The sequence below is a fragment of the Electrona antarctica genome, assembly GCF_951216825.1.
Source record: "Electrona antarctica genome assembly, chromosome: 5".
In the NCBI taxonomy this organism is placed as follows: Eukaryota; Metazoa; Chordata; class Actinopteri; order Myctophiformes; family Myctophidae; genus Electrona; species Electrona antarctica.
In genome coordinates, this window is record NC_136810.1 from 23,896,280 (window position 1) to 23,919,448 (window position 23,169).

Consider the following 23,169-nt stretch of genomic DNA (forward strand, 5'->3'; position numbering starts at 1 on the left):
CAGGTCATGATTTCTGTGCCGAGGGCCACGGCTGTGTGGAGCACTCTAACTGCGTTAACCTGGAGGCCGGGGACTGCTGCGTCTGCAAGGATGGCTTCCGCCCACTGCGGGACGATAACGCTTACTGTGAAGGTAAGCCGTGTTTCTGAACCATAAACCTTGGCTTTTTGAGCTTGTCCTTCAAGAGTTGCTGAATGTGTGAATAGTGCGGTATAGTTCATTATTGAATGTCAATGTGTGTGCACTCTTTTATATCGTTGCTGTCGGGCAGAAACCTTTCTTCCTCCATATTCAAACTTGTGTGTGTTTCTTTTTTGTAAATTAATGCCCTACTTGATACTACGTACAGTTTCACACAAAAGCATCAAAAGTAGCAGACCTGCAAGCTTGAAACATTTTGAATCCTGAAAAGTAACACTTTTGCACATATGAAGTTTCCCCTGAAAGAGACGACAAGACAACGTGGTAGAGATATGCAGCTGTGATCTGTCTTGGTCTTCTGAAACATGTTACCTGGTGTTCTTTCTCTCCGATGTTTGGATTGTTTTGTTTTTCTTTTCTCCTCCTCACAGTTCATGCAAATCAATTCTACCCGCACATTTTCTGTGTTGTTGCCACTGGCTCAGCAGCCAGTGAGAAGCCCCCACCGGGAGGGACTAGTCCCTGACAGGCACTGTCTCTTACCCTGTATGAGTTACTAGTACCACAGTGACACAAAGATGGCCCTCCCACCTGGCTTCCCTCTCCCCAACACAGGGGTTGTGTTTCTATTTCTCTGCCCCAGCCAAGCCGGATGCACCGAAGTGGATTTGAGCCCTGTAGATTCCACAGTGGTGGACAGGTTCTTTATTCCTGCGCCACCCGAGCGTCCACGTTGTTTTTTTGTCTTCTAACAGTCAATCCAGCACTGCTTCAAACAAATCTCTGGGGAGTATTGGGGTTTTCTAGGTGATGGCAATTTCCAACCCCTAGTTTATTTAGTTATTTTATGCATACTTCCTTCACCTCTGAATGTTATTGTTGCAGATTATAATCTGCAACAATCTCTCTGAAAACTGTAAATCATTTATCTTTGCTATTTTTGAGTGGTGCAACCACTCCTATAGACAGCTACTGTATGTGTGTCCCTGGGTCTGTCCCTGGCTGGCTGGGTCTGTCGGAGCACGAAAGTCCCTGGGTCTGTCCCTGGCTGGCTGGGTTGTCCGAGTACGAAAATAGCTTTTGGTTGGTTTTCACAACCAAGTGTCACTAACACACACACACACACACACACACACACACACACACACACACACACACACACACACACACACACACACACACACACACACACACACACACACACACACACACATTTACTGTATATATGATGATGTGGGGTGTTACAGTACAGTACAGTACAGTACAGTACAGTACAGTACAGTACAGTACAGTACAGTACAGTACAGTACAGTACAGTACAGTACAGTAGAGGGACCCCCACACGGAAACTCTGTAATTTCTCAACCATTCCAGATGCGAGGCGGCTTGCCGGAACCGGGCCAGCACCCTGGCCGCGTTCCTGTGGGTCTGGATGTTCCGGGGACCCCCCGGGGACCCCCACACGGTAACTCTGTCATTTCTCGACCGTTTCGGACGAGAGGCGGCTCGCCGGAACCAGGCCGGCACTCTGGCCGTGTTCCTGTGGGTCTGGAACTTCCGGGGACCCCCTGGGGACCCCCACACGGAGTTGCACCACTCACTTCACACGGGTGTGATTTTTAAATCAGGCTTAAGTGGGCACCTTTTTTTGCCACTCTCCTAGTTTCTTATGAAATGACGCCTCTGAAATTGACTGGTAGGAACAAAGGAGTGATATTTCACAAGTGGAGGGCCATTTTAAGAGGTGCAGTTCATCACCAGTTTACGCATTCATTACTATCTCCACTGTATACTCCACTAGACCACGTGTGATTGATCGTCGTCGTGCTGTTGTCTTATGAGAACAGATGATGTTTTACTAGATTACTATTTCCACTTTAGATGATTGGAAAATCCGTATTGATGCTCAACAAAAGCTGTTAATTTCACGCGGCTCGCTATTGGCGGAGCTGTGAGACAAAGTGCTTCAGCAGAAACTCTCCTCTTATACAGTATAACCGGTGTGATTATTACAAGTCGTTTTGCCAATAGCTTTTATCGTGAAAGGAAGTTACTCTAGATACATCCTTCTGCCATCCAATCAAAGTTACTCTAGATACGACATCCCTCTACCATCCAATCAAATAGATAGGACATCCCTCTGCCATCCAATCAAAGTTACTGCAGATACAACATTCCTCTGCTATCCAATCAAATAGATAGGACATCCCTCTGCCATCCAATCAAAGTTACTATAGATATGACATCCCTCGATCTGCCATCCAATCAAAGTTACATACAACATCTCTGCATAAGATTTTTGACAGATTACCTGCTTCCAACAACATGTTGTGTGTTTGTGTGCATACATGGATGTGTGCATGCCCTGTGTGTGTGAATGCAGGCTTGTGTGCGTTTGTGCGTGTGAGTGTGCACAAGTTTGATCACATCGTCTGTATGCCTTCTATAGGCCTTTATACATGTGGCCCACTTTTTTCCCACGTGCATCCGCTCACTTTCTTTTCTGTCAAGAGGAGGGGAATATTTGTATCTACCGCACACACTTATCTGTTGTAATGAGTAAAAATCCTACTTGAACCGCCCCCCCTTTCCATCGTCTATTATTAACATGTGGATTATAGGAACAGCTGGTCTGATAATTGCTCTTAAGAGAATCTGCATAATTGAAGATGCTATTACTGTACGTGGACTGGGAGGAAAGCAGAGGGATGCTGCAGCGCTGACACTACCGCCAGTCAGTGGCATTTAGAGGGGCAGGTGCTCAAGTGAAACAAAAGGGCACCTTGTGCAGCGCGTGGAACCGGCCGGTTGCCTTAATAGTGAGATTTATAGATTTTGGGGCCTAAATAATATATTGGAAGCTTTTTATCAATAATTGATCAATGTCACCATTGTCCACATACTGTACAAAAAATATATAATATATATATAATATATATGTAGCAGACAATGGGGGGGGGGGGGGGGGGGGGTGCTTGTTTCTGTATAGTTGCTTATTATTATTTAGCTGTGGACCCCCATCTGAAAATATTTTGTAGAGCAGAGACCCCATACAAGATTTGTGTTGTTCATAAAGATTTGTGTTGTATCATGAAGATTTGTGTCGTTTCAAAAATATTCCAAATTTTTCTACAAATAGTAGATGCATGTAGATTTGATGTGCTCTATAGTGGCCTATAGTCGCTTTTTGGGGCTTATCTTCATAGACCAGGTTGTTTATTTCTCTCACAAAATATGGCACTGATTACCGGCGCTGCACACACTACAATAAGGTCATGTTTATGCTCTGTGTAAAAACCATATCCAGCTATTACTTTGTCCTTCAGTGCCTCTGTGGATTCATCTGTCCAAATGGTGTTAACCACCCATTTACACTGAGGGGTCAGAGGTAAAAATGCTAAATGGATTATTTTGTTTTGTTTTTTGCGTCATCGTGTCAAGGCCTCCTCACATTTATCAAACATGTACGAGCTGTACGACCATAATGAGAACAGAAATGAATGCATTTCCGCAAGCACTGTGGGATTTAGTGTTCAAGGTTTTCTCATTTGTATTAGTTTATTTATTTATTGTTAGGAGTAGGACTCATAGCTTATAATAGCTCATCAACATACTCATCATGGGGAAACAAATGATGTGTCTCGTGTGTCAGAATGTGTTAGTTTGTATCCGTTGACACATACATTTACACACCGTTTTACAAAATATTGATAAATGAGTCTCATTGTTTGTAGCGTGTCCTGTGTTGGGTTAGATCCCATAATACAGATTGTGTTTTCCTAAATTGGCTTTGTTTCTTTTTGTTTGGTGATTATCTTTGCAACAGCTGTGTTTACTGAATATAATTTCAGCAGTTTGTGGTCAAAGAAATGCTGCAGGTGACTGACAGAGTAAAACCCATTGCATTATAATGCCCCCTATACACACTGCACGATATTTGCTCCGATTATGCTGCCGGGGAGCTTTTTTGGCAGTCGCCGACAAAACCCCCGTTCTGATGCAAGATCGGGCTTTATAAAAGCGAAAAAAGCGCTCGCCGAACCCTTCCCGACCATTTCTGAATATCTAGCAGGTTTGATATTTGACTCTCTCGCCGACTGGAAATCATACAGTATGAACGGGGTTGCGACCACTTTCCGAGAAGGTCCGTATCTACAGCCAATGAGAGCACAGGGAAGCTGTGCTCAGAAAGTCTGTCTGTCCTGACTTCTGTCTCGCTCTATTTCGTCCTGTGTGTGTGCAGAGAGAGAGAGATGTCCTGTCGGTCTGTATCATGGGATCCTGCACCTATACGTGAGAGGTCAAAATTAATTTAAATAAAAAACCTATATGTATCGGGTCTGGATATACAATGTAATGACAGCCGATAAAAAAAAAAAGACTCCTGTAGTGTGAAATAGCCTGTAGGGGCCATAAGTGTGAAAGTAAGCACTGACTGACAGACAGACTTCAACTTTCAACACAGCCACTACAGACAGACCAGCACTACCCATCTCAACAGTAGCCACGAAATTGGATGGCGTGCGCATGTGGGTGCGTGCGTGGTTGCGTGCGTGCGTGCGTGCGTGCGTGCGTGCGTGCGTGCGTGTGTGTGTCCATTCCAGAGAACCTCAATTTGCTGATGCTGTTCTCAAAGGCAATTGATTTTTTCTTCTCTCTGTCTCTCTCTCTCTTCTGTGTCTCTGGAAATCACTTACTCTTGGAGTGTTTGTGTGTTCTCTAAGAAATAAAGGAAAAAAGGCCAGTGCCGTGCTGCCGAAATAGTTGTAGTGCAGATCCCATGGGGAGGGCGTGAGTGAATGTTATTATTCTTGTAATAGACTGGACCAGAAGACACAAGCATTTAGTGGTTGAGAAGGCAGGTGTTACAGGACAGATGATTGAAAGTGGCTGCTTTCGATTCTCTGGGAGTTTTCAATGCAATATAGTATCAGAGAGATGAGATGAGAAAGTCCCAACTCCCAGGCAATGTATAGAACACAGTTGGGAGTGCATAAAATAGTAATGATGTACTTGTGAAGTTCAAGCTAGTGTAGTATTCGCACTCAGACGATTTCTTGTTTTCTCTCACGTTCTGTGTACAAATGTGTGTTTTGCACACATGCACCTACGCATAATGCCTATTGTATATGTTACATACACATGCTGTAGTAAAGCCCAGGGTTCAATATAGGTGTTGTGGGTGGAATGGAAATCCTTGACTCTGCTTTAGATCTCCCCTCTTGTCATTATATTTTAAATCTCCGGTGGGGATATATTTTAACCCTGTTTTTCCTTTTGTAAAATGTAGACACATTGTTTGATTTTCATGTTGGGTAATATTATAATTGAACCGTTTATTAATATATATATATATAATATGTGTATTTGTATATATATTTGTATTTTGCGCAAATTTGTCAATCTGTCAATGTTTGAATCTTCTAATAAATAAACATTGAGGAAAATATCAACAAGCTCACACAGCGCATCATGATGGGGCACGTTTTGAGCTGGGAGATCGGGCCATATTCGCTGTACAAAGAATTGTACAGGCCTTTAAGTGGTTTAGAAAATGTCTCCTCCCTCTGTTACAAATTGAATGTCGACTACGCCTATATATGTCCCCTAGCATACATGCACATAAAGTATACATATTGTACACGCATTGCACATGCTGCATTCTCCGGGACAACTGTCATACACATCAAGATAAACACAGCCACCGGCAGAGACACATACTAGCTCTTTAAAACACTCGCAGGTTAGAGATGAGCTCAGAATAGACCATGAGATCACTACTGTGTAAATCTTTCATACAAGCAGCAGAAGGCCGAGCTCAGGGGGATACTAACCCGCGCGCACAAACACACACACACACACACACACACACACACACACACACACACACACACACACACACACACACACACACACACACACACACACAAATACAGGACTGTGGTTTTTGAAGTATGGCTCTGTTCTCTCAAACCGCAGAAGAATGTCCTCCTTCTTGAGGTGCTGTGCCCATGCGGTTTCGTTTTCCTACACAGATGTGTGTGTGTGTGGGTGTGTGGGTGTGTGGTGTGTGGTGTGTGTGGGTGTGTGGGTGTGTGTGTGTGTGTCATAGGTTGTGGCTCTCAACCTCTGTCCCACTTGAAAACCGTGGAAGCTTTTGCGGTCCACCCATCTGACCACTTAACACTGACTTCAAGTTCCTGTTATCGCTACCTCGGCGAAAAAAAATCAAGGTTCACGTGTTGTTCACGTGTTGACAGCGCCAAGCAGATGGCCATGCTGTGGAGAAGTGACACATTGTGTGATTGTCCCTAAATCGAACAATCAGTACAGTTCAACATGTTACAATGATACCATTACTCATTTCCACTATACTATGTTGTAGTGTACTGTCGGGTTAGTCCATAAAAGGCTCTTTACAACGCTATATTTTATTTGCAACCGCACAATAATATAACGTAACACAGTGGTAGCAGTGTCAACAAACTTCCTTAGTATCCGCTGCCCGCGTCAACATGCACTGACATCACATCCGTTTTACCATCAATGACTTACAGTATCATGCATTCATACTACCACATGTACCACCAGCACAAGTGTCCTACTTTTAAAGCATTTCCTTAAATGTTTTTTTTGTGGCTTTCGCCTTTTATTTCCAGCATTTCCTTTCAGGGCCGCTGGAAAACAATGAAGACTTGGGTGTTTTTTTTAACAGTACATTCTTACATCATAGCAGCGTTACAGGGTACATAATATATCTTTTTTTGTTTATATGGATTTGGTCTCCATTTCTTACACACCTGGCATAAATTACAGACTACTTTAATTTAGCCTGGTAAAACATCCCAGTCATGTGAATTCACATTATTGTGTCTTCTGCAGACCGGTCTGGCCCATAGAGTTTTAAAGGATAGAGGGTGGACTGCCCCGCCCCCAGAAATTAATTTCAAAAAAGCTAATGTTACAGTAGCATTAGCACACAATGTCTTATATCTTTCTCCAGAAACGTTTATATTCTAATCTTGATGCACCGTAAAATCTGAAATGAGACCTGAACCTCGGATGTCTGATCAACACCACAGACAGCGCCATAGTTACCGAGAAAACAGCATCTAAAGATCGCCATTAAAACAGTTGTCTATGGATGCGCGCGCAGGTTTCGTGCGGGCGGGAGTGAGTAAGGGGCACCTAGCAACCGGGCCTCTGCTAAAATTAGATTTTTAGCGAAACCATTTCATAATGATATAAAGCAATCAAAGACGCGATATCAAGTCTTCGGCAGCCTATACGGGTCTTAATTAAAATATGCAATATCGCATTTTTGGCAGCCAATGTGTTGTTAATTAGCCGTGTAATAAGCTGTGTAATATATCACCCTTCAGGGTGATAAAGACCTCTCTACTTTTCTTTGGGGTCCAAATCACCCATTTCTCAATAATGACCCGCTCTCTGTTGATTATCTCTTGGTTAATGGTCTACCCTAATTTGCACATTGGAGTCGCTGTTCATTTTGTATCAAGTATCCCTTTGCATCAAGGATAATTATATTTAAATGTAGAAGGCTACAATAACCATTCAGATATGTGCAGTGGTAACCTTTTTTTTGTATTCATGCTGAGGAAGATGGGCCAAAACTTCTGTATGAACTACCGCTGGGGAAGAACCATAGAGTATATAAAGGATAGAGACCGAACTGGAGCACTAGCCCCGCCCCCAAGCTATTCATTTCGATGAAGTTGCTCAGTGGCGTTTTGAAGCACCCGGAAGACTGCCGGAAGTACCTCCTCCGGACCTCAAATTTGAGGTCCGGGGTGACGTGTGGGTGACGTAGGGAGTGATGGTCCTACGTGTCCGTGCACAGGTCCGCCTGCAGTCCTTCCTCTTACCACTAGGGCCCAGAGCTTCAACGTTGGAGCGCCTCACTGGCCCCTTGGGAAGAACCTGTAATTTTGTGCCGTGACAACGGTGTCGTTAGTCTGACGCGGGTGGAAGTGACCCATCTTCTTTGCTTATTTTGCGGAATTTCTCTGGCACTAGTGCCACGTTATGGCGTGGAGAATGTAACATTACATCACCCCTAGTCTATAGTATGACATTGTCTTTTAGTCAAGGTGTTACACTCCTGGCATTGCAGCTGTATTGTTGTTCACATCTTTATCTGGTTTGTTCTCTCTGTCTCCCTTCTGCAGTCTGTGCTACATGCTGGCCTTGTGCAACCTCAGGCCTCGGCCTATCGGCCTCTCGCTCTGTCTCTCTCTCTCTCTCTCTCTCTCTCTCTCTCTCTCTCTCTGTCTCTCTCTTTTGCAAGAGAGAGTTGGTTTATAAGGTTAGCTGAGGTCACACACACACACACACACACACACACACACACACACACACACACACACACACACACACACACACACACACACACTTGAAATGTTTATTTATGTCCACATAATGAGAAGTACAGGAATACCTTGTACAAAGGACACTGCCAGTGCAGTTTGACAATAGGAGAGCAGCCAGTTACATACAGTACAGCTGACATGTCGGACACAGGGCAGCAGACATAAATCATGGATAAAGGAAACAACGCCTCCTCCAAATTGAGCGGCTTCCTATAATGGCTGAAACTGAGCAGTACCTCGCTAACTGCTTGGCTCTCCTTTTGGAAAGGCCGGCCATTTGTAAGCCCCTCACAACCAACTTATGCACATGCCCTAGGCTGCCAAAGATAAAAACTAAAAGTTTGCATCTGTAGCCTAGATGTGAGATGGTCTGCACTAGCTGCTGATACTTCAGCACTTTGGTTAGAAAGGCTTCTTCCAGGCTATAGTCAAAGGTACAGCCGACCTCGAGAATGAACACATCTCTATAGTTTTCATTTACAACAATGACAGGGGTGTTAGCTGAAATGTTAGAGAACACAGAATCATCATTACACAGGTTAAACATCCTCGGCTTCACAGTAGAATGCTTATAAAGCATGATGGAGATGTCTTTCGATATCAAATCCACTATTCTGTCATGCCTACTTATGTAGAGGCCTCTGTAAACATGGCAACCATTTAAGATGTGGGACATGGTTTCAGCTATTTGTTCATGGCCATGATGAATACAGTGAGGAGCATGATTGCCTGGAAACGGTAGAACCTGTAATCTCGCTTTCAAAGTAAAAACAACAATGCACTCATCAATGGCAACATTTTTGAACACAGAGTGAGAGACAGAATGGTCCGCAGCAGGAAGACATGCAGTCTTTCCTTGCAATCTCAACTCAGTCCAATGTTGTCGCTGTCTTTGTTGTTGTGCCCATAGGAGGCGACCTTGGGCATTAGTCAGTGGAAGTTGATGCTCCGTTCCACACACAGTCATAGTCGCTCTGACAGAGATACTGGGGTCAGATATCACACACACACACACACACACACACACACACACACACACACACACACACACACACACACACACACACACACACACAATTAGAATCCGAGATAAAAAAATAAAAAAAAGTAAATACATGGACGTCTAGGGCATCTTGAATCATATGTAGCTTATGACCGGGATCTATCATAAACCACTATAAAGACCGTAGAACGTAAATATACGTCTTAGGCACGGAAGCGTTGGATTCGAAGGGACATACATGTGCGTCGTATGCAGTCAATGTGTTAATTTACAAGAAGTCTACACAATTGGAGAATGTAGAATTGTTACTTTGATCGTTTGCCTGCTACCACTCCTATGGTACCACACATCAACACAGCATGCGTCCATAAATAATGGACCTTGATATGAAAAGGGTTGAAAAGCATTCCTGAAGGAGAAAGAGGAATCTCTTCTGCTGCAGGCTGTGCTACTCTCTGTAACCCCTCCCCCTCTCCCCCTCTCTCTCCCCCCCCCCCCTCTCTTTCCTATATATCTTTAACCTGTGCACTGTGCACCTGTCAACGTGGGTGGCTGCAGGCATCACAGCTTTATCTCATCGTTTCCAGCCGCCTCATCTTTGTTCTTTACTTTCTCGTTATCATGTTATCTTGAACTTGAGGCCTTTTCTTTGTGTAAAGAGCGAACCTTTTTGTTTGTTTTCTACATGGCCTTTGCATGTTCTTGTCTTTGTTCTGCCTGGCGAGGCTGGGTGGTGATAGGATGGAGACCCCCGCGGTCACAGTCAAGTGGCAGTGTCATCTCTTGCTCGCTTTAAGCACACCATTGCATGTCGTCGCAGAAACCTCTTATCTCCATATTTAAACTGTTTGTGTTTTTAGGGCCGGGCCTTAATTTACGGGCCTGTTGAGAACTCTAGTTTTCGCCGGCTGCCGGGCGCGGCTGCACTAATAACTTTGGGGAAGCCCCGTCTAGAGTTTGGAATTTGAATGGACAGGTATAAGTCAAAAGGGAGACATTGAAGAATGGGGAAGGATCAACATATGGAATGTCAGAACAGGTTCTGACATACTGTATATCCATATGAAGATCTAAGGGTTTGAGGTTTGAGGTCAGATGTAGAGTTGCTGGCCAATATTGATGACATCAGGGATCTCCATATATGGGCTTAACTGCGACAGCAGGTCGCATTTACTATGACATCAGGGTCTCAACATCTCCATCCCATATGATGTCACATGGTGTCACGAAACCTGGGCACCATATATGCTGCCCGACCAACACGCGGGAAATGCACGATTCCATTGTCAGCTGCGACGTTCAGTCGCAATGAATGGAATTGCATTTACTTCCTTTCCTGAAAATTAACTGTTTTGGACATGCATGGTTTCCACCGGACAGCGACAATGTGTGTATAACTTGGTGTTAGTGAGGCAGCGGATCACGCACTGCAACGCTGTGTGGGCCAGCATAGACGCTGGCGCTCTCATGGATGTCACACGGTGGAGACCGGCTAAATGGCAACCACTGAAGGATGTTGTCTGTTCTCTAAATCCAATCACTGCTCGCATGACCCCGGGGAAACACAGTAGAGACACACACACACGCACGTGCACACGCACATGCACACACACACATGCACACGCACACTCACTCTCTCTCTATCACATTTGGCCCTCAGAAGTATATAAGCCCACACACACACACATACACTCAAACCCTCAGAAGTATATAAGCCCACACACACACACACACACACACACACACACACACACACACACACACACACACACACACACACACACACACACACACACACACACACACACACACACTTATCACATTTGGCCCTCAGAAGTATATAAGTCCACACACACACACACACACACACACACACACACACACATACATGTAAAGGTCACATTCTGGGGACCCGTGACTGGACACTACCATGTGGGAACCCCCCTTTCTAGACATGGTACGCCTCTGAGAAAAATCATACATGCTCAGAAAAAAATCAGGAATCAGAATATCACTTTAAATTAGCAATATTCAATACTTTTCCCCCCAGACCTGACTGAATCCTCCCATTTGGGGACCCACAGGTATTCCACCTTTCTGGGGACACCATAACACACTTTCATGCCAGACTTTCTGGGGACTCCATATCATAACACTCAAACAGATAGTCCATTCTTTCTGGGGACAACACTCAATAACAGTTTCAGACTTTACTCTCCTTCTGGGGACTCCATATCATAACACTCAAACAGATAGTCCATTCTTTCTGGGGACAACACTCAATAACAGTTTCAGACTTTACTCTCCTTCTGGGGACTCCATATCATAACACTCAAACAGATAGTCCATTCTTTCTGGGGACAACACTCAATAACAGTTTCAGACTTTACTCTCCTTCTGGGGACTCCATATCATAACACTCAAACAGATAGTCCATTCTTTCTGGGGACAACACTCAATAACAGTTTCAGACCTTACTCTCCTTCTGGGGACTCCATATCATAACACTCAAACAGATAGTCCATTCTTTCTGGGGACAACACTCAATAACAGTTTCAGACTTTACTCTCCTTCTGGGGACTCCATATCATAACACTCAAACAGATAGTCCATTCTTTCTGGGGACAACACTCAATAACAGTTTCAGACTTTACTCTCCTTCTGGGGACTCCATATCATAACACTCAAACAGATAGTCCATTCTTTCTGGGGACAACACTCAATAACAGTTTCAGACTTTACTCTCCTTCTGGGGACTCCATATCATAACACTCAAACAGATAGTCCATTCTTTCTGGGGACAACACTCAATAACAGTTTCAGACTTTACTCTCCTTCTGGGGACTCCATATCATAACACTCAAACAGATAGTCCATTCTTTCTGGGGACAACACTCAATAACAGTTTCAGACCTTACTCTCCTTCTGGGGACTCCATATCATAACACTCAAACAGATAGTCCATTCTTTCTGGGGACAACACTCAATAACAGTTTCAGACTTTACTCTCCTTCTGGGGACTCCATATCATAACACTCAAACAGATAGTCCATTCTTTCTGGGGACAACACTCAATAACAGTTTCAGACTTTACTCTCCTTCTGGGGACTCCATATCATAACACTCAAACAGATAGTCCATTCTTTCTGGGGACAACACTCAATAACAGTTTCAGACCTTACTCTCCTTCTGGGGACTCCATATCATAACACTCAAACAGATAGTCCATTCTTTCTGGGGACAACACTCAATAACAGTTTCAGACTTTACTCTCCTTCTGGGGACTCCATATCATAACACTCAAACAGATAGTCCATTCTTTCTGGGGACAACACTCAATAACAGTTTCAGACTTTACTCTCCTTCTGGGGTCTCCATATCATAACACTCAATCTGATAAAGTGTTCCCAGTCTGGGCCCTCCCCCTATGAAGAACATTCATGGGTGGCCCGCAATGAATCCTGGTACCCAGGCCAGGGCCCAGAATTTGGTGTGACAGCCCTGACTCCAGTGCAACATCAGTGCAACATTACTGCAGCTTTTTTCCAACCACAAATGAACAATCAAATATATTTATTTTTGTTAGGTCTCACAGTGCAATGTTACACAACAGCACATGTACATCCACACTGGGTCCTTGAGTATATAGTCAATAACTGCACAACTTATTGAGGAGTAAGCCTTACATACAGTATGAACAGCCTTTGAACGCTAAATATTCTTTCATTTGATCCCTCTAAAGTATGACAGTATCACAGGGTAAAGCAAAGCTTTTTATTGCGAGTATTAGTGAAAGATACACTTCAAACTGAAGCAAAGCAACACTAAAAGGCCAACAACCTAAGAGTTATAAAACAAGATAGAGACATTGAACTGAAAAGAAATCAAAACCGTTGGTACATACATACATACAGAGGGACAGAGACATGGATCTCATGATGGTAAAAGGTCACTGTTCGACACAAATCCATTTGCTGGTGCCACACTCAATGGTATCAAAGCCTACGACCTTCAGTTTGAATTGACAATGATAACCAAACGTCATGCTACATTGCATATGCCCCCAACAATCGAAGAATGGACATACAGTACAGTCACGCTTAATGTAGCATCCTTGGCCACTGAAAAACATCACCCTTCAAACCAATGGCCATATTCACATGGCAGCCCTTTTGCTCTTAGTCATGTCATATGGCTGCCATGTGAATATGGTCAATTGTGTACACGTGGGAAAAAAACAGCATCAGATAGCCTAATCTCTTGAGCAATATTTGGTTCAGTCATTATTGGAACGCTAATGGACTGAAAATAAATTAACATCTGATAGCTCAGGGAAGTAAACATTAGACTAAACATACATTAAACCAAAAAAACAAAAACAAAAACAAGATTTGGCTTAATGGATGGAGGCTGGGACTATTTGCTTTTAAAGAGGATTGACAGCCCTCCAAAGCTCCATGTCTCTGATCCCGTGATGAAGAGAGACAACCAACCAAGAAGTGCATATAAGGTATGCTCTTTCCGCTTAGCTTATAATTAATGCTTGTTATCACCCTGAGTTACCATATTGACCATTATCAGGAAGCACACTGGCAAAACACTGACCTTTAGTTTGAACAAACTACAGTGGTTCATGAGGAGGCACACCCAGACCTATTATTCTTAGAAATTGAACGTAAAGCAGAGACTGCACCAAACACGGCAGTACAAACAATACTGAAGCCTCTCCACTGCATCATTACAATGGAGCGGGGTCATAATAGTAAGTGTAAATAGAAAATAGACAAATAGTAAAAACTAAGGTCTAAATGAGCCCATTCATTTTCCCCATAGCTTTTTGTAAAAGTCTATGTTGATCCTGTGAAATTTAATACCCTTTGTTTAGTGTTTGTTTTTCTTCTAATTATGTAAATGTCTATGGAGAAAATGAATGGGCTCATTTCAGAGGAACAAGTAAACCCCGCCCACTTGTCAGCGCTACTGTCTACCTCCTCCCGACATCTTTCTTTTCAAGGCAGCGATTCTGTTCTTCACATAGAATTTTACGGCCTTCCAGTCCCTTTCTTTAAGTCCCGGCTCTGCCGCGAGGCATCTATCGCAGGCCGTTTTATCTGGCACCTTGTAGATGAGGATATTTGTCCTGAGGTGCTTCTCCACTGCTGCCTGCTCCTCTGCTGTCCAGGGCCTCCTCTTCCTTTGTTGCTGTCCTAAAAAATAAAAAAAATAAAAGAAATTAATCACTTAAACCCCATCACGGTAATGTAGGGAAAGCTACCACTGAAAATCGCAGATCGACAAGCTCACAATCGATCAGCTATTTTCAGCCGAAGCTTTCCCCCACTCTAACAGAAAAGACTAGCATTGAGTCCTGAGGGACTCCGGATACCCATATGAGGTTCAAGAGGTTAATACAAGCCTGATTCCGGTGAAGTTGGGACGCTTTGTAAAACTTGGATAAAACATAATGTGATAATTTGCAAAGCCTATTTGACCTATATTCAATTGAATACAGTACAAAGACAAGGTACTTTTATTGTCTTTGTACTGTATTCATCTGAATATAGGTCAGACTATCGAGAATATACCTGGACGTTTCTGACAGCTGTGATAGATGCTCTCAGACACCAGCTAACATGAGGACTTTTAAGACCAAAAATGATAGACCCAAGCACATGACTGCACGTTAGTACGTAAATGATGTAAATAATGCACAATGTGTCGATAGACTTGTGAACTGTGTTGCTATTACTAATGCAAATGTGGAATAAATTGTATAAAAAAAGATGAGCATAGTCTAATTTGATTGTATTTTATTGATGATATCAGTAATAGCTACATTAATTTCTACCACAGGACATAGATCAGTCAATTTTTGATTTGCCAGTATGGTCTTGTTTAATTTGTTTAGACCGATTTCCTGAACGCTGACATTACCGCACACACAATGTACTGTCGAGTGTCCATACCGGTCTTTGGCTCCCAGTGTCCATCCGGCTCCGACTGTGTCTCTCCCTGCGTCTCTCCCTCTCCAACCGACCCACTCCCTTTAGCAACTGTTTCATCCGGCTCCGACTGTGTCTCTCCATCTTCTGCTGATCCACTCACACCAGAAACTATAGAAAGACAAGATAAACATTAATCTGCATGTAAAGGGACTGTAAATACCACTGCCGTAGACACATGAAGCCCTAACAGGCAGCATTTGGGTAAGGGTACAATATCCTCACCTCTGATTGGCTCCGTCTCTCCAGAAACACCAGAAACTAGAGAAAGACAAGATAAACATTAATCTGCATGTAAAGGGACTGTAAATATGATTGTGTCTCTCCATCTCATACAGAGGGGAAACACTAATGTCTGAATGAGTCTCCGTCTGGCATCTAGATAGTTAGGAACACAATGGACCCTTATGGGTCTGTAACTCTGACAGTGGACAAATGGAACCAAATGGACCCTGACGGGTCGAATTGGTTCCATTTGTACACTCCGACTAAAATGATTGTTTTTCTATGGATTACTCGCCCATCCCATGGGAGAAACTCTTTGTGTCCCCAAGGGAACCAAATTATTGACTTAGGAATGTGACGAAAAGAAAATAATCTCCATGAATTCAACTCTATGGGGTGAAAATAGTTTTTTTTGGCGGTGAACTATCCATTTAACATTGATTTTACAATATAAATTGGGCTAAAAGGGATATAAATGCCATTACATGGGGTTACGTAGCCTAATGCATGTCAACAAGGGGGTGGCCCTTAAGAATCACTGCTAAAAACGTTAAAAATAATAAAAAAGAAAAGATGTTTACAAATGGGTGTCTGCAGGCTAATACATGTCACTTTGGGGGTCCCGGACAATAAAAACCACTGCTCTGTGTAATGTAATGTCTGCCGTCTCAATCTATAATATATTTTGAGTCAATTTCAAATAGAGATGGAAGACGCTCTCCTGGAGATGTATCAAGAACACATGGGCCAAGAACAGCAATGGAGGAACGGCAGATAAAGTGTGGTTGCTGTAAATATGTAATAGAAGATGAATCAAAGAACATACCTTCCATGTCCTCCTCAGACTCCTCGGCATATGCATATTCTGAAAAGATAAAAGTTCATACCTGCTTTAAATACTGTATGCCAATTTAAAGCTCAAACACAGAGTGTAAAATGTAAATGAAATAAAAAAACATGGTTTGTGTTTTGTATCAGAGCCACATATCGGACAAATTGAGCTGATGACTTGTACAGTGCGAGTACCCTAGGTCAGTGGTTCCCAAACATTTTAGCCAGTGACCCGAAATAGAAATTAGCCCGGGACTGAAGGTCGCTTATTTCTCCCGTTTGAAAATCCATTTCATAGCCCCGTATGGCTGATATGCTCTTATGACTAACAAAGCCAAACACGCCGCTACCCAGTTACAGTGGAGGGTTTTTTAGTCATAAGAGTGCATATCATCCATACGGGGCTATGAAATGCGGAATTATCATTTAAATTAATTTCAAATTCATGAAATGTTTAGCTATTTTTGGCCTACTTAAAAACAAAATATATGGGGACCCAAACTTTTTAGTGACATTAAAACAAGGCAAGCCCCCCCCCCCCCCCCCCAAAAAAAAAAGAAAAACTCCATACCATTTGGATCTATGTGGATCTGCTCCAGGTTTTTGCCCTGGAAATCTCCAACCCGCCCCTGCTCCATCGCCATGAGCACTTTGCTGATCCTAGCAAGCTGAGTGGTGGATTCTGGCAAACGGTAGAATTTGGCATGGACTCTTATGTTGTGGCCCATGAAAGTAGCCAGCTGGTCCATCTCAGTGTCCTTCAGGTTCAATACAGTGGACAGTGTTGCCAACTGCTTCCTGAGTTTTGTACCTGTCATTGAATTTGGATTCTTGAGATTACACGCTTTGACCAGATCTCTGAGAGTATCTGACCCTCGATAATACGTGGGTTTGTAGGGTGTAGCAAACATATATGGATTATCTTCGAGGATGCCACATTTTGATCTGCTTGCACAGAGCAGCTCCAGTGATGCTACCATTGGTGGGCTTAGGAGGATGGGCACCTTCTTGGTATTCTTTCCTCTCACTTCGACTCTGGAGAAGTGTCGGCACAGATCTTTCTCAAGGTCAGAGAGAGCATAGTTTATGTCTTCGTGACTTTCTGTTTGAACTCGTTCCAGGAATGCAGATAGGGGCATTTTTGATAACTCCCCTTGCCTGCGCCTGTTGAACAGGAGAATCTGAGTTAGAGTTACCTTGCACAGCTTCCTCCAGTTCGCCACTGTCTGTGCACACTTCAGGTCCTCAACATCCTGCTGCTGCTGCTCATTCAGGAAATCATGCAGTCGTTTGACATCTTTTGTCAGGGGCAGGAGCAAAGGGGTATTATAGTTTGCCTCATCCAGTTTCCTCCTACATTTCCCTGCCACTACCTCATTCCACTTTGCGTCATATATTCTTCCGAAGGTCTTTGCCTCTTCTGCTGCTGCCGTGTCCCCACTGATGAGTGCACTACTCTCCAGGATCATAGAGATTCTCTTCAGGCCTTGTCCAAGCCGTACTGGAAGTGATAGAGCTTCTTTTTTTCTTGTTTTGGTTACTGCTGTGTGTAAGACTGCCTTGACTGTGTATTCAAAGTTCTGTGGCATGATATATTCCTTGATAGTTTTTAAATGAGTTACCTCACTGCCATAACAAACAAGTCGACCCAGCGTCCTCATGCTTTGGCGGATGTATTCATGTTTTGTAGGATCGTATCCGTGCTTGTTGTACTGATACTCTCCATACCTCAAAATGCACGAGTCTGATTTCACTGTATTTGCAATCTCATCCTGGTTCATCTTACATAACACTTTCCAGAGTCCATCGGGCACCGTGCGGGGGTGGGGTAAGGCATAGGCACCCAGGGCTTGAACACGACCTCTACCTGGTTGGGCTTTCTCATCGGCTGGTTTAGCAATGCAATTACGCATGTGTCTCCACAGTGCATGTCTGCGGTGTAGTCCTTGGCAGTACACACAGGGCAGGTAGTCTTTCCCTTCTACTTCTTTTTGTGGCTGCTTCCGCACGACCAATGTACCAGTACCCGCTTCCAAAACTTGGGCATTATGTACGAAGTTTCCTTTGTTACGAAGTAATTCTAAATGATTTCGCCTTTCTCTAGAACCCTTAGGAAAATTCATTGCTAATGCTACTTCTCTCTCCTTTTTGTGAACATTCTCCAAGTGCCTTGCAATTTTGATGACAGGTACCTCACAAAACAAACAGTACTGTTTCTTGGTGTACCTACGAGATCCGTCCCATTTCTTCTCTACGGCAGGAATGGACACAGAGGCTCTTTGATGGGAACCAAGAGTACTTCTGTCACTACCGACGGTTGCTTCTTCATTACCGTGACGTTCCTGCCTCTTTGTCGTGTCTTCCGAGAGGTGTTTGTTGCCGTCTCTGACCACATTGTCCTCCTCTAACTCACCCAGGTCAGACTCCTCTGAATCGACCTCTTCGTTGTGTGGTGGAGAATATGTTTTGTCATCTAGGTCAGACACTGAAGACAGGTCATCCTCGCATGATGCATCACCCAGGTCAGACACATCGAGATCTTCATCGTGTGATGGAACATATGGTTTGTCATTCAGGTAAGACACTGGAGAGACGTCATCCAGGCATGTTTGGAGACTCTGGTCAGGAGCACCTGAATAGTCTTCTTCTGAAGAGGACAGAGAAGGGTCAGTCTGAGGTTTGGAGACAAGACAGTCTTTGCCCTTGCTTCGGACAGCAGCAGTACGCAGAGAAGTAGTGGTATGAGGTTTGGAGAGAACACGGTCTTTGAGAGGAGGCAGAGAGTCATCACGTAAGCGCTTGGCGCTGAGCTGGAGAGGGCCTTCTGAAGACCTCTTCCTTCCACGATCTGTAAGAATCAAACGTGAGGATCAGAAATGTACACTTGAGTTGCAAAAGTTACAACGCACTGACAAGAGTCGCAGCCCCGTTTACTCACTTGAGGAGGGGTGTTTGTCTTGTGCTGTGGCGGTAGGATGGCTGTCAGATGCACAGTCAGAGTCTGGCAGTGGATGAGCAGCAGGCATAGCGGGGACACTAGGAGGTTTGGAGAGAACACGGTCTTCGGGAAGAGGCAGAGAGTCATCACGTAAGCGCTTGGCGCTGAGCTGGAGAGGGCCTTCTGAAGACTTGCTCCTTCCACGAGCTGTAAGAATCAAACGTGAGGATCAGAAATGTGCACTTGAGTTGCAAAAGTTACAACGCACTGACAAGAGTCGCAGCCCCGTTTACTCACTTGAGGACGGCTCTGGCTTTTCATGTGCTGTGAGAGCAGGAGGCAGAGGGGTGACCGATGGAGCTTTCACCACTTTCTTTCTGCAGAGGCAGGACACAATAGAGTCATCTCCCCATTAAAGGAGCCATATTCACTCAATCGCTTTCATAAGTATTACTTGTTATGATTCTTGAAATCCTCTACAACCAGAGAGCTGGATTTTGTCTTTGTTCAACACATGTCAGTGGTGTTTTGGCCGGAGTCTTGTTGACCTACCTTGACTTCTTGGTCTTGTTTTTTGGCAGCTTTCTTTTAATGTTCACATTCTTGACAGAACACACCATCCCATCAGAGTATTTTAACATGCATGTCCCTGCTGTCAACACACAGAAAAACATGGACATTTTCATCACTAATACTATGTCTACTTTATGCCATCATGCAGTGGTGATAAGTACTAAAATGTATGAGCAGATCTGCAAGCTCAGCGTTGTGAGCTTGTAGGTCGGCTTCTTTCAAATAGCCTACGTATAAAGTAGTGGTTAATGTGTGTTTTGCAATTTACAACACTGTCTTTGTGACAGTTTCAGTGATTCAAACCTTTCTCGTTGACTTTGGTTACTTTTGCTGAATAGTAGCGAGAGTCTGTCCACTGGCCAAGGACACACTCTCCTACACGGAAATCCTGGAAAACAAAATAGCAGGGTCATTACACCTTTTAAAACCCATATAAATAACAAACCAATTGTCAGTTAACACATAAATACGGGTATATCGCAAGAACATCTTATGCTGAAATTTGCTAATGCCTCTCACCATCAGAGAGTCGTCACGTGATCGATTGGTGCTGAGCTGGAGAGAGCCTTCTGAAGACCTCTTCCTTCCACGAGCTGTAAGAATCAGACGTGAGCATCAGATTGTACACTTGAGTTGCAAAGGTTACAACGCACTGACAAGAGTAGCAGCCCCGCTTACTCACTTGAGGAGGGGTGTTTGTCTTGTGCTGTGGCGGTAGAATGGCTATCAGATACACGGTCAGAGTCTGGCAGTGGATGAGCAGCAGGCATAGCGGGGACACTAGGAGGTTTGGAGAGAACACGGTCTTCGGGAAGAGGCAGAGAGTCATCACGTGAGCGCTTGGCGCTGAGCTGGAGAGGGCCTTCTGAAGACTTGCTCCTTCCACGAGCTGTAAGAATCAAACGTGAGGATCAGAAATGTGCACTTGAGTTGCAAAAGTTACAACGCACTGACAAGAGTCGCAGCCCCGTTTACTCACTTGAGGACGGCTCTGGCTTTTCATGTGCTGTGAGAGCAGGAGGCAGAGGGGTGACCGATGGAGCTTTCACCACTTTCTTTCTGCAGAGGCAGGACACAATAGAGTCATCTCCCCATTAAAGCTGCCATATTCACTCAATCGCTTTCATAAGTATTACTTGTTATGATTCTTGAAATCCTCTACAGAGAGCTGGATTTTGTCTTTGTTCAACACACGTCAGTGGTGTTTTGGCCGGAGTCTTGGTGACCTACCTTGACTTCTTGGTCTTGTTTTTTGGCAGCTTTCTTTTAATGTTCACATTCTTGACAGAACACACCATCCCATCAGAGTATTTTAACATGCATGTCCCTGCTGTCAACACACAGAGAAACATGGACATTTTCATCACTAATACTATGTCTACTTTATGCCATCATGCAGTGGTGATAAGTACTAAAATGTATGAGCAGATCTGCAAGCTCAGCGTTGTGAGCTTGTAGGTCGGCTTCTTTCAAATAGCCTACGTATAAAGTAGTGGTTAATGTGTGTTTTGCAATTTACAACACTGTCTTTGTGACAGTTTCAGTGATTCAAACCTTTCTCGTTGACTTTGGTTACTTTTGCTGAATAGTAGCGAGAGTCTGTCCACTGGCCAAGGACACTCTCCCCTACACGGAAATCCTGGAAAACAAAAGAACAGGGTTATTACACCTTGAAAGGGTAAGACCACTTTTGTAGAGGTTTGGGTTGTATAGTTACCTTACCATGATGTAACTCCAAAGTGGACAAGAAATCAAAAATAATTGCTCCAGTGATTAGAAATTGATAATTCAAAATATGCTCCTCATTGACTTACATTGTATTCTGAAACAAAGTCACTTTTTTAGTAAGTAAATGAATGCAAAGAAAGTTGATTCAGGCAATATAGAGCTTCACCAAACCCAGTGCTGGTTTTTATTTTAATAAAAATGTCAACGTCCTGTTCATTTTACTATTTTAAGATCCGATCCGGGTTTTCTTCCTAATAAAAACATTGACATTTTTATTTAAAAAAATAAACCTTTTAAATAAACCAATAACGAACCAATTGTCAGTTAACACATAAATACAGATATATCGCAAGAACATCTTATGCTGAAATTTGCTAATGCCTCACCATCTTGCCGGGTCATCCAGCTTCCTGACCTTCCTCTTGATCCTGTTTCTGTAGACTCAAACTATAAATACAAAAAAATAAAAAGGGGGTCAAACTCCTGGGATGGGTACGGAGTGTGAGGTATGCACACAGGGCAAGTTTACTCAACACAGAAACAGGCAGGCAGATGCCAGGGCAAAAGCCCCTCTTGAGTTAGTGCATACAGATCTAGCTGGCCCAATAGAGCCTGCAGATATTGACGGATACAGATATGCTATTGGATTCACTGATGATTATAGTGGGATGATATTTCCGTATTTTCTTTGAGTGGGGGTGTTGACTATATATGCAAAGCTATGTTGACGTCATCACGTGCCTGCGTGCACGTCTACCTTGTGTTCTAACATCTACCTGCGCATGCGCAAATAAACATTCATTCATTCCTGTCTGATAACTTCATTGATGAGCCACGCGTTTCATTGCTGTGACCACCAACCACTATACGCTTTATAAATATGGCTAATAATGCAACATGAGCAAAGACATGTTACGTCATGATGATGTACAATGATAAGAGTGCCCCTCACTTAACACAGGTGTGAATTATTTAATTGTAGAATAGGCTTCAAAAAATAGAGCAGTCATACTATTAATATTGTTTGTTGTGTAATGTTACACAAGGCTGTAATACACAGCATATCTCTAAATAGCAAATAATGTACAAATGCCTTACATTTAATTTCAAAGAGGGGATGTTATGGTGTTTAAAAATAAGAATAAGAAGTGTTTAACCTGTAAACCTTAAGGAAATGGCAACCTGTTAATTAATACTATGGTTTATTATTATTATTATTATGTACAAAGGTATTTTTTTACTTCTAAAGTGATGCCTGCATGTAACCTGTTAATTAATACTACGGTCTATTAATAATAATAATAGTAATTATTATTATTGCAAAATGTAAAGTGGTAC

General features: G+C 43.3%; 3 protein-coding genes across 4 annotated transcripts in view; 1 reads left to right on the forward strand and 2 right to left on the reverse strand.

Annotated features, from left to right (window-relative positions):
- Positions 1-23,169, forward strand: part of nell2a (neural EGFL like 2a) — a 202,852-nt gene that overhangs the window by 77,326 nt on the left and 102,357 nt on the right. The window contains exon 11 of the mRNA XM_079500915.1: positions 4-132. Coding sequence (XP_079357041.1) covers positions 4-132 — 129 coding nt within the window. The remainder of the gene's footprint in view (positions 1-3; positions 133-23,169) is intronic.
- Positions 13,419-18,835, reverse strand: LOC306922810 (uncharacterized protein). 2 transcript variants are annotated; one of them, XM_079500648.1, is made up of 5 exons: positions 17,164-18,835; positions 16,588-16,626; positions 15,762-15,797; positions 15,501-15,647; positions 13,419-14,741 (listed from the first exon to the last, which is right to left on the reverse strand). In XM_079500648.1, exons 1-5 carry the CDS (start codon positions 18,713-18,715, stop codon positions 14,512-14,514), a joined length of 2,004 nt encoding a protein of 667 aa, XP_079356774.1. In that variant the 5' UTR covers positions 18,716-18,835; the 3' UTR covers positions 13,419-14,511. The 2 variants fall into 2 exon arrangements, with proteins under 2 accessions (XP_079356774.1, XP_079356775.1); XM_079500649.1 differs by lacking the exon at positions 15,762-15,797.
- LOC306923191 (uncharacterized protein) lies at positions 18,724-21,491 on the reverse strand (the record flags this gene model as incomplete). Its single annotated transcript, XM_079501219.1, has 6 exons — positions 21,334-21,491; positions 21,083-21,162; positions 20,782-20,992; positions 19,531-19,727; positions 18,819-19,440; positions 18,724-18,736 (listed from the first exon to the last, which is right to left on the reverse strand). Exons 1-6 carry the CDS (start codon positions 21,465-21,467, stop codon positions 18,724-18,726), a joined length of 1,257 nt encoding a protein of 418 aa, XP_079357345.1. The 5' UTR covers positions 21,468-21,491.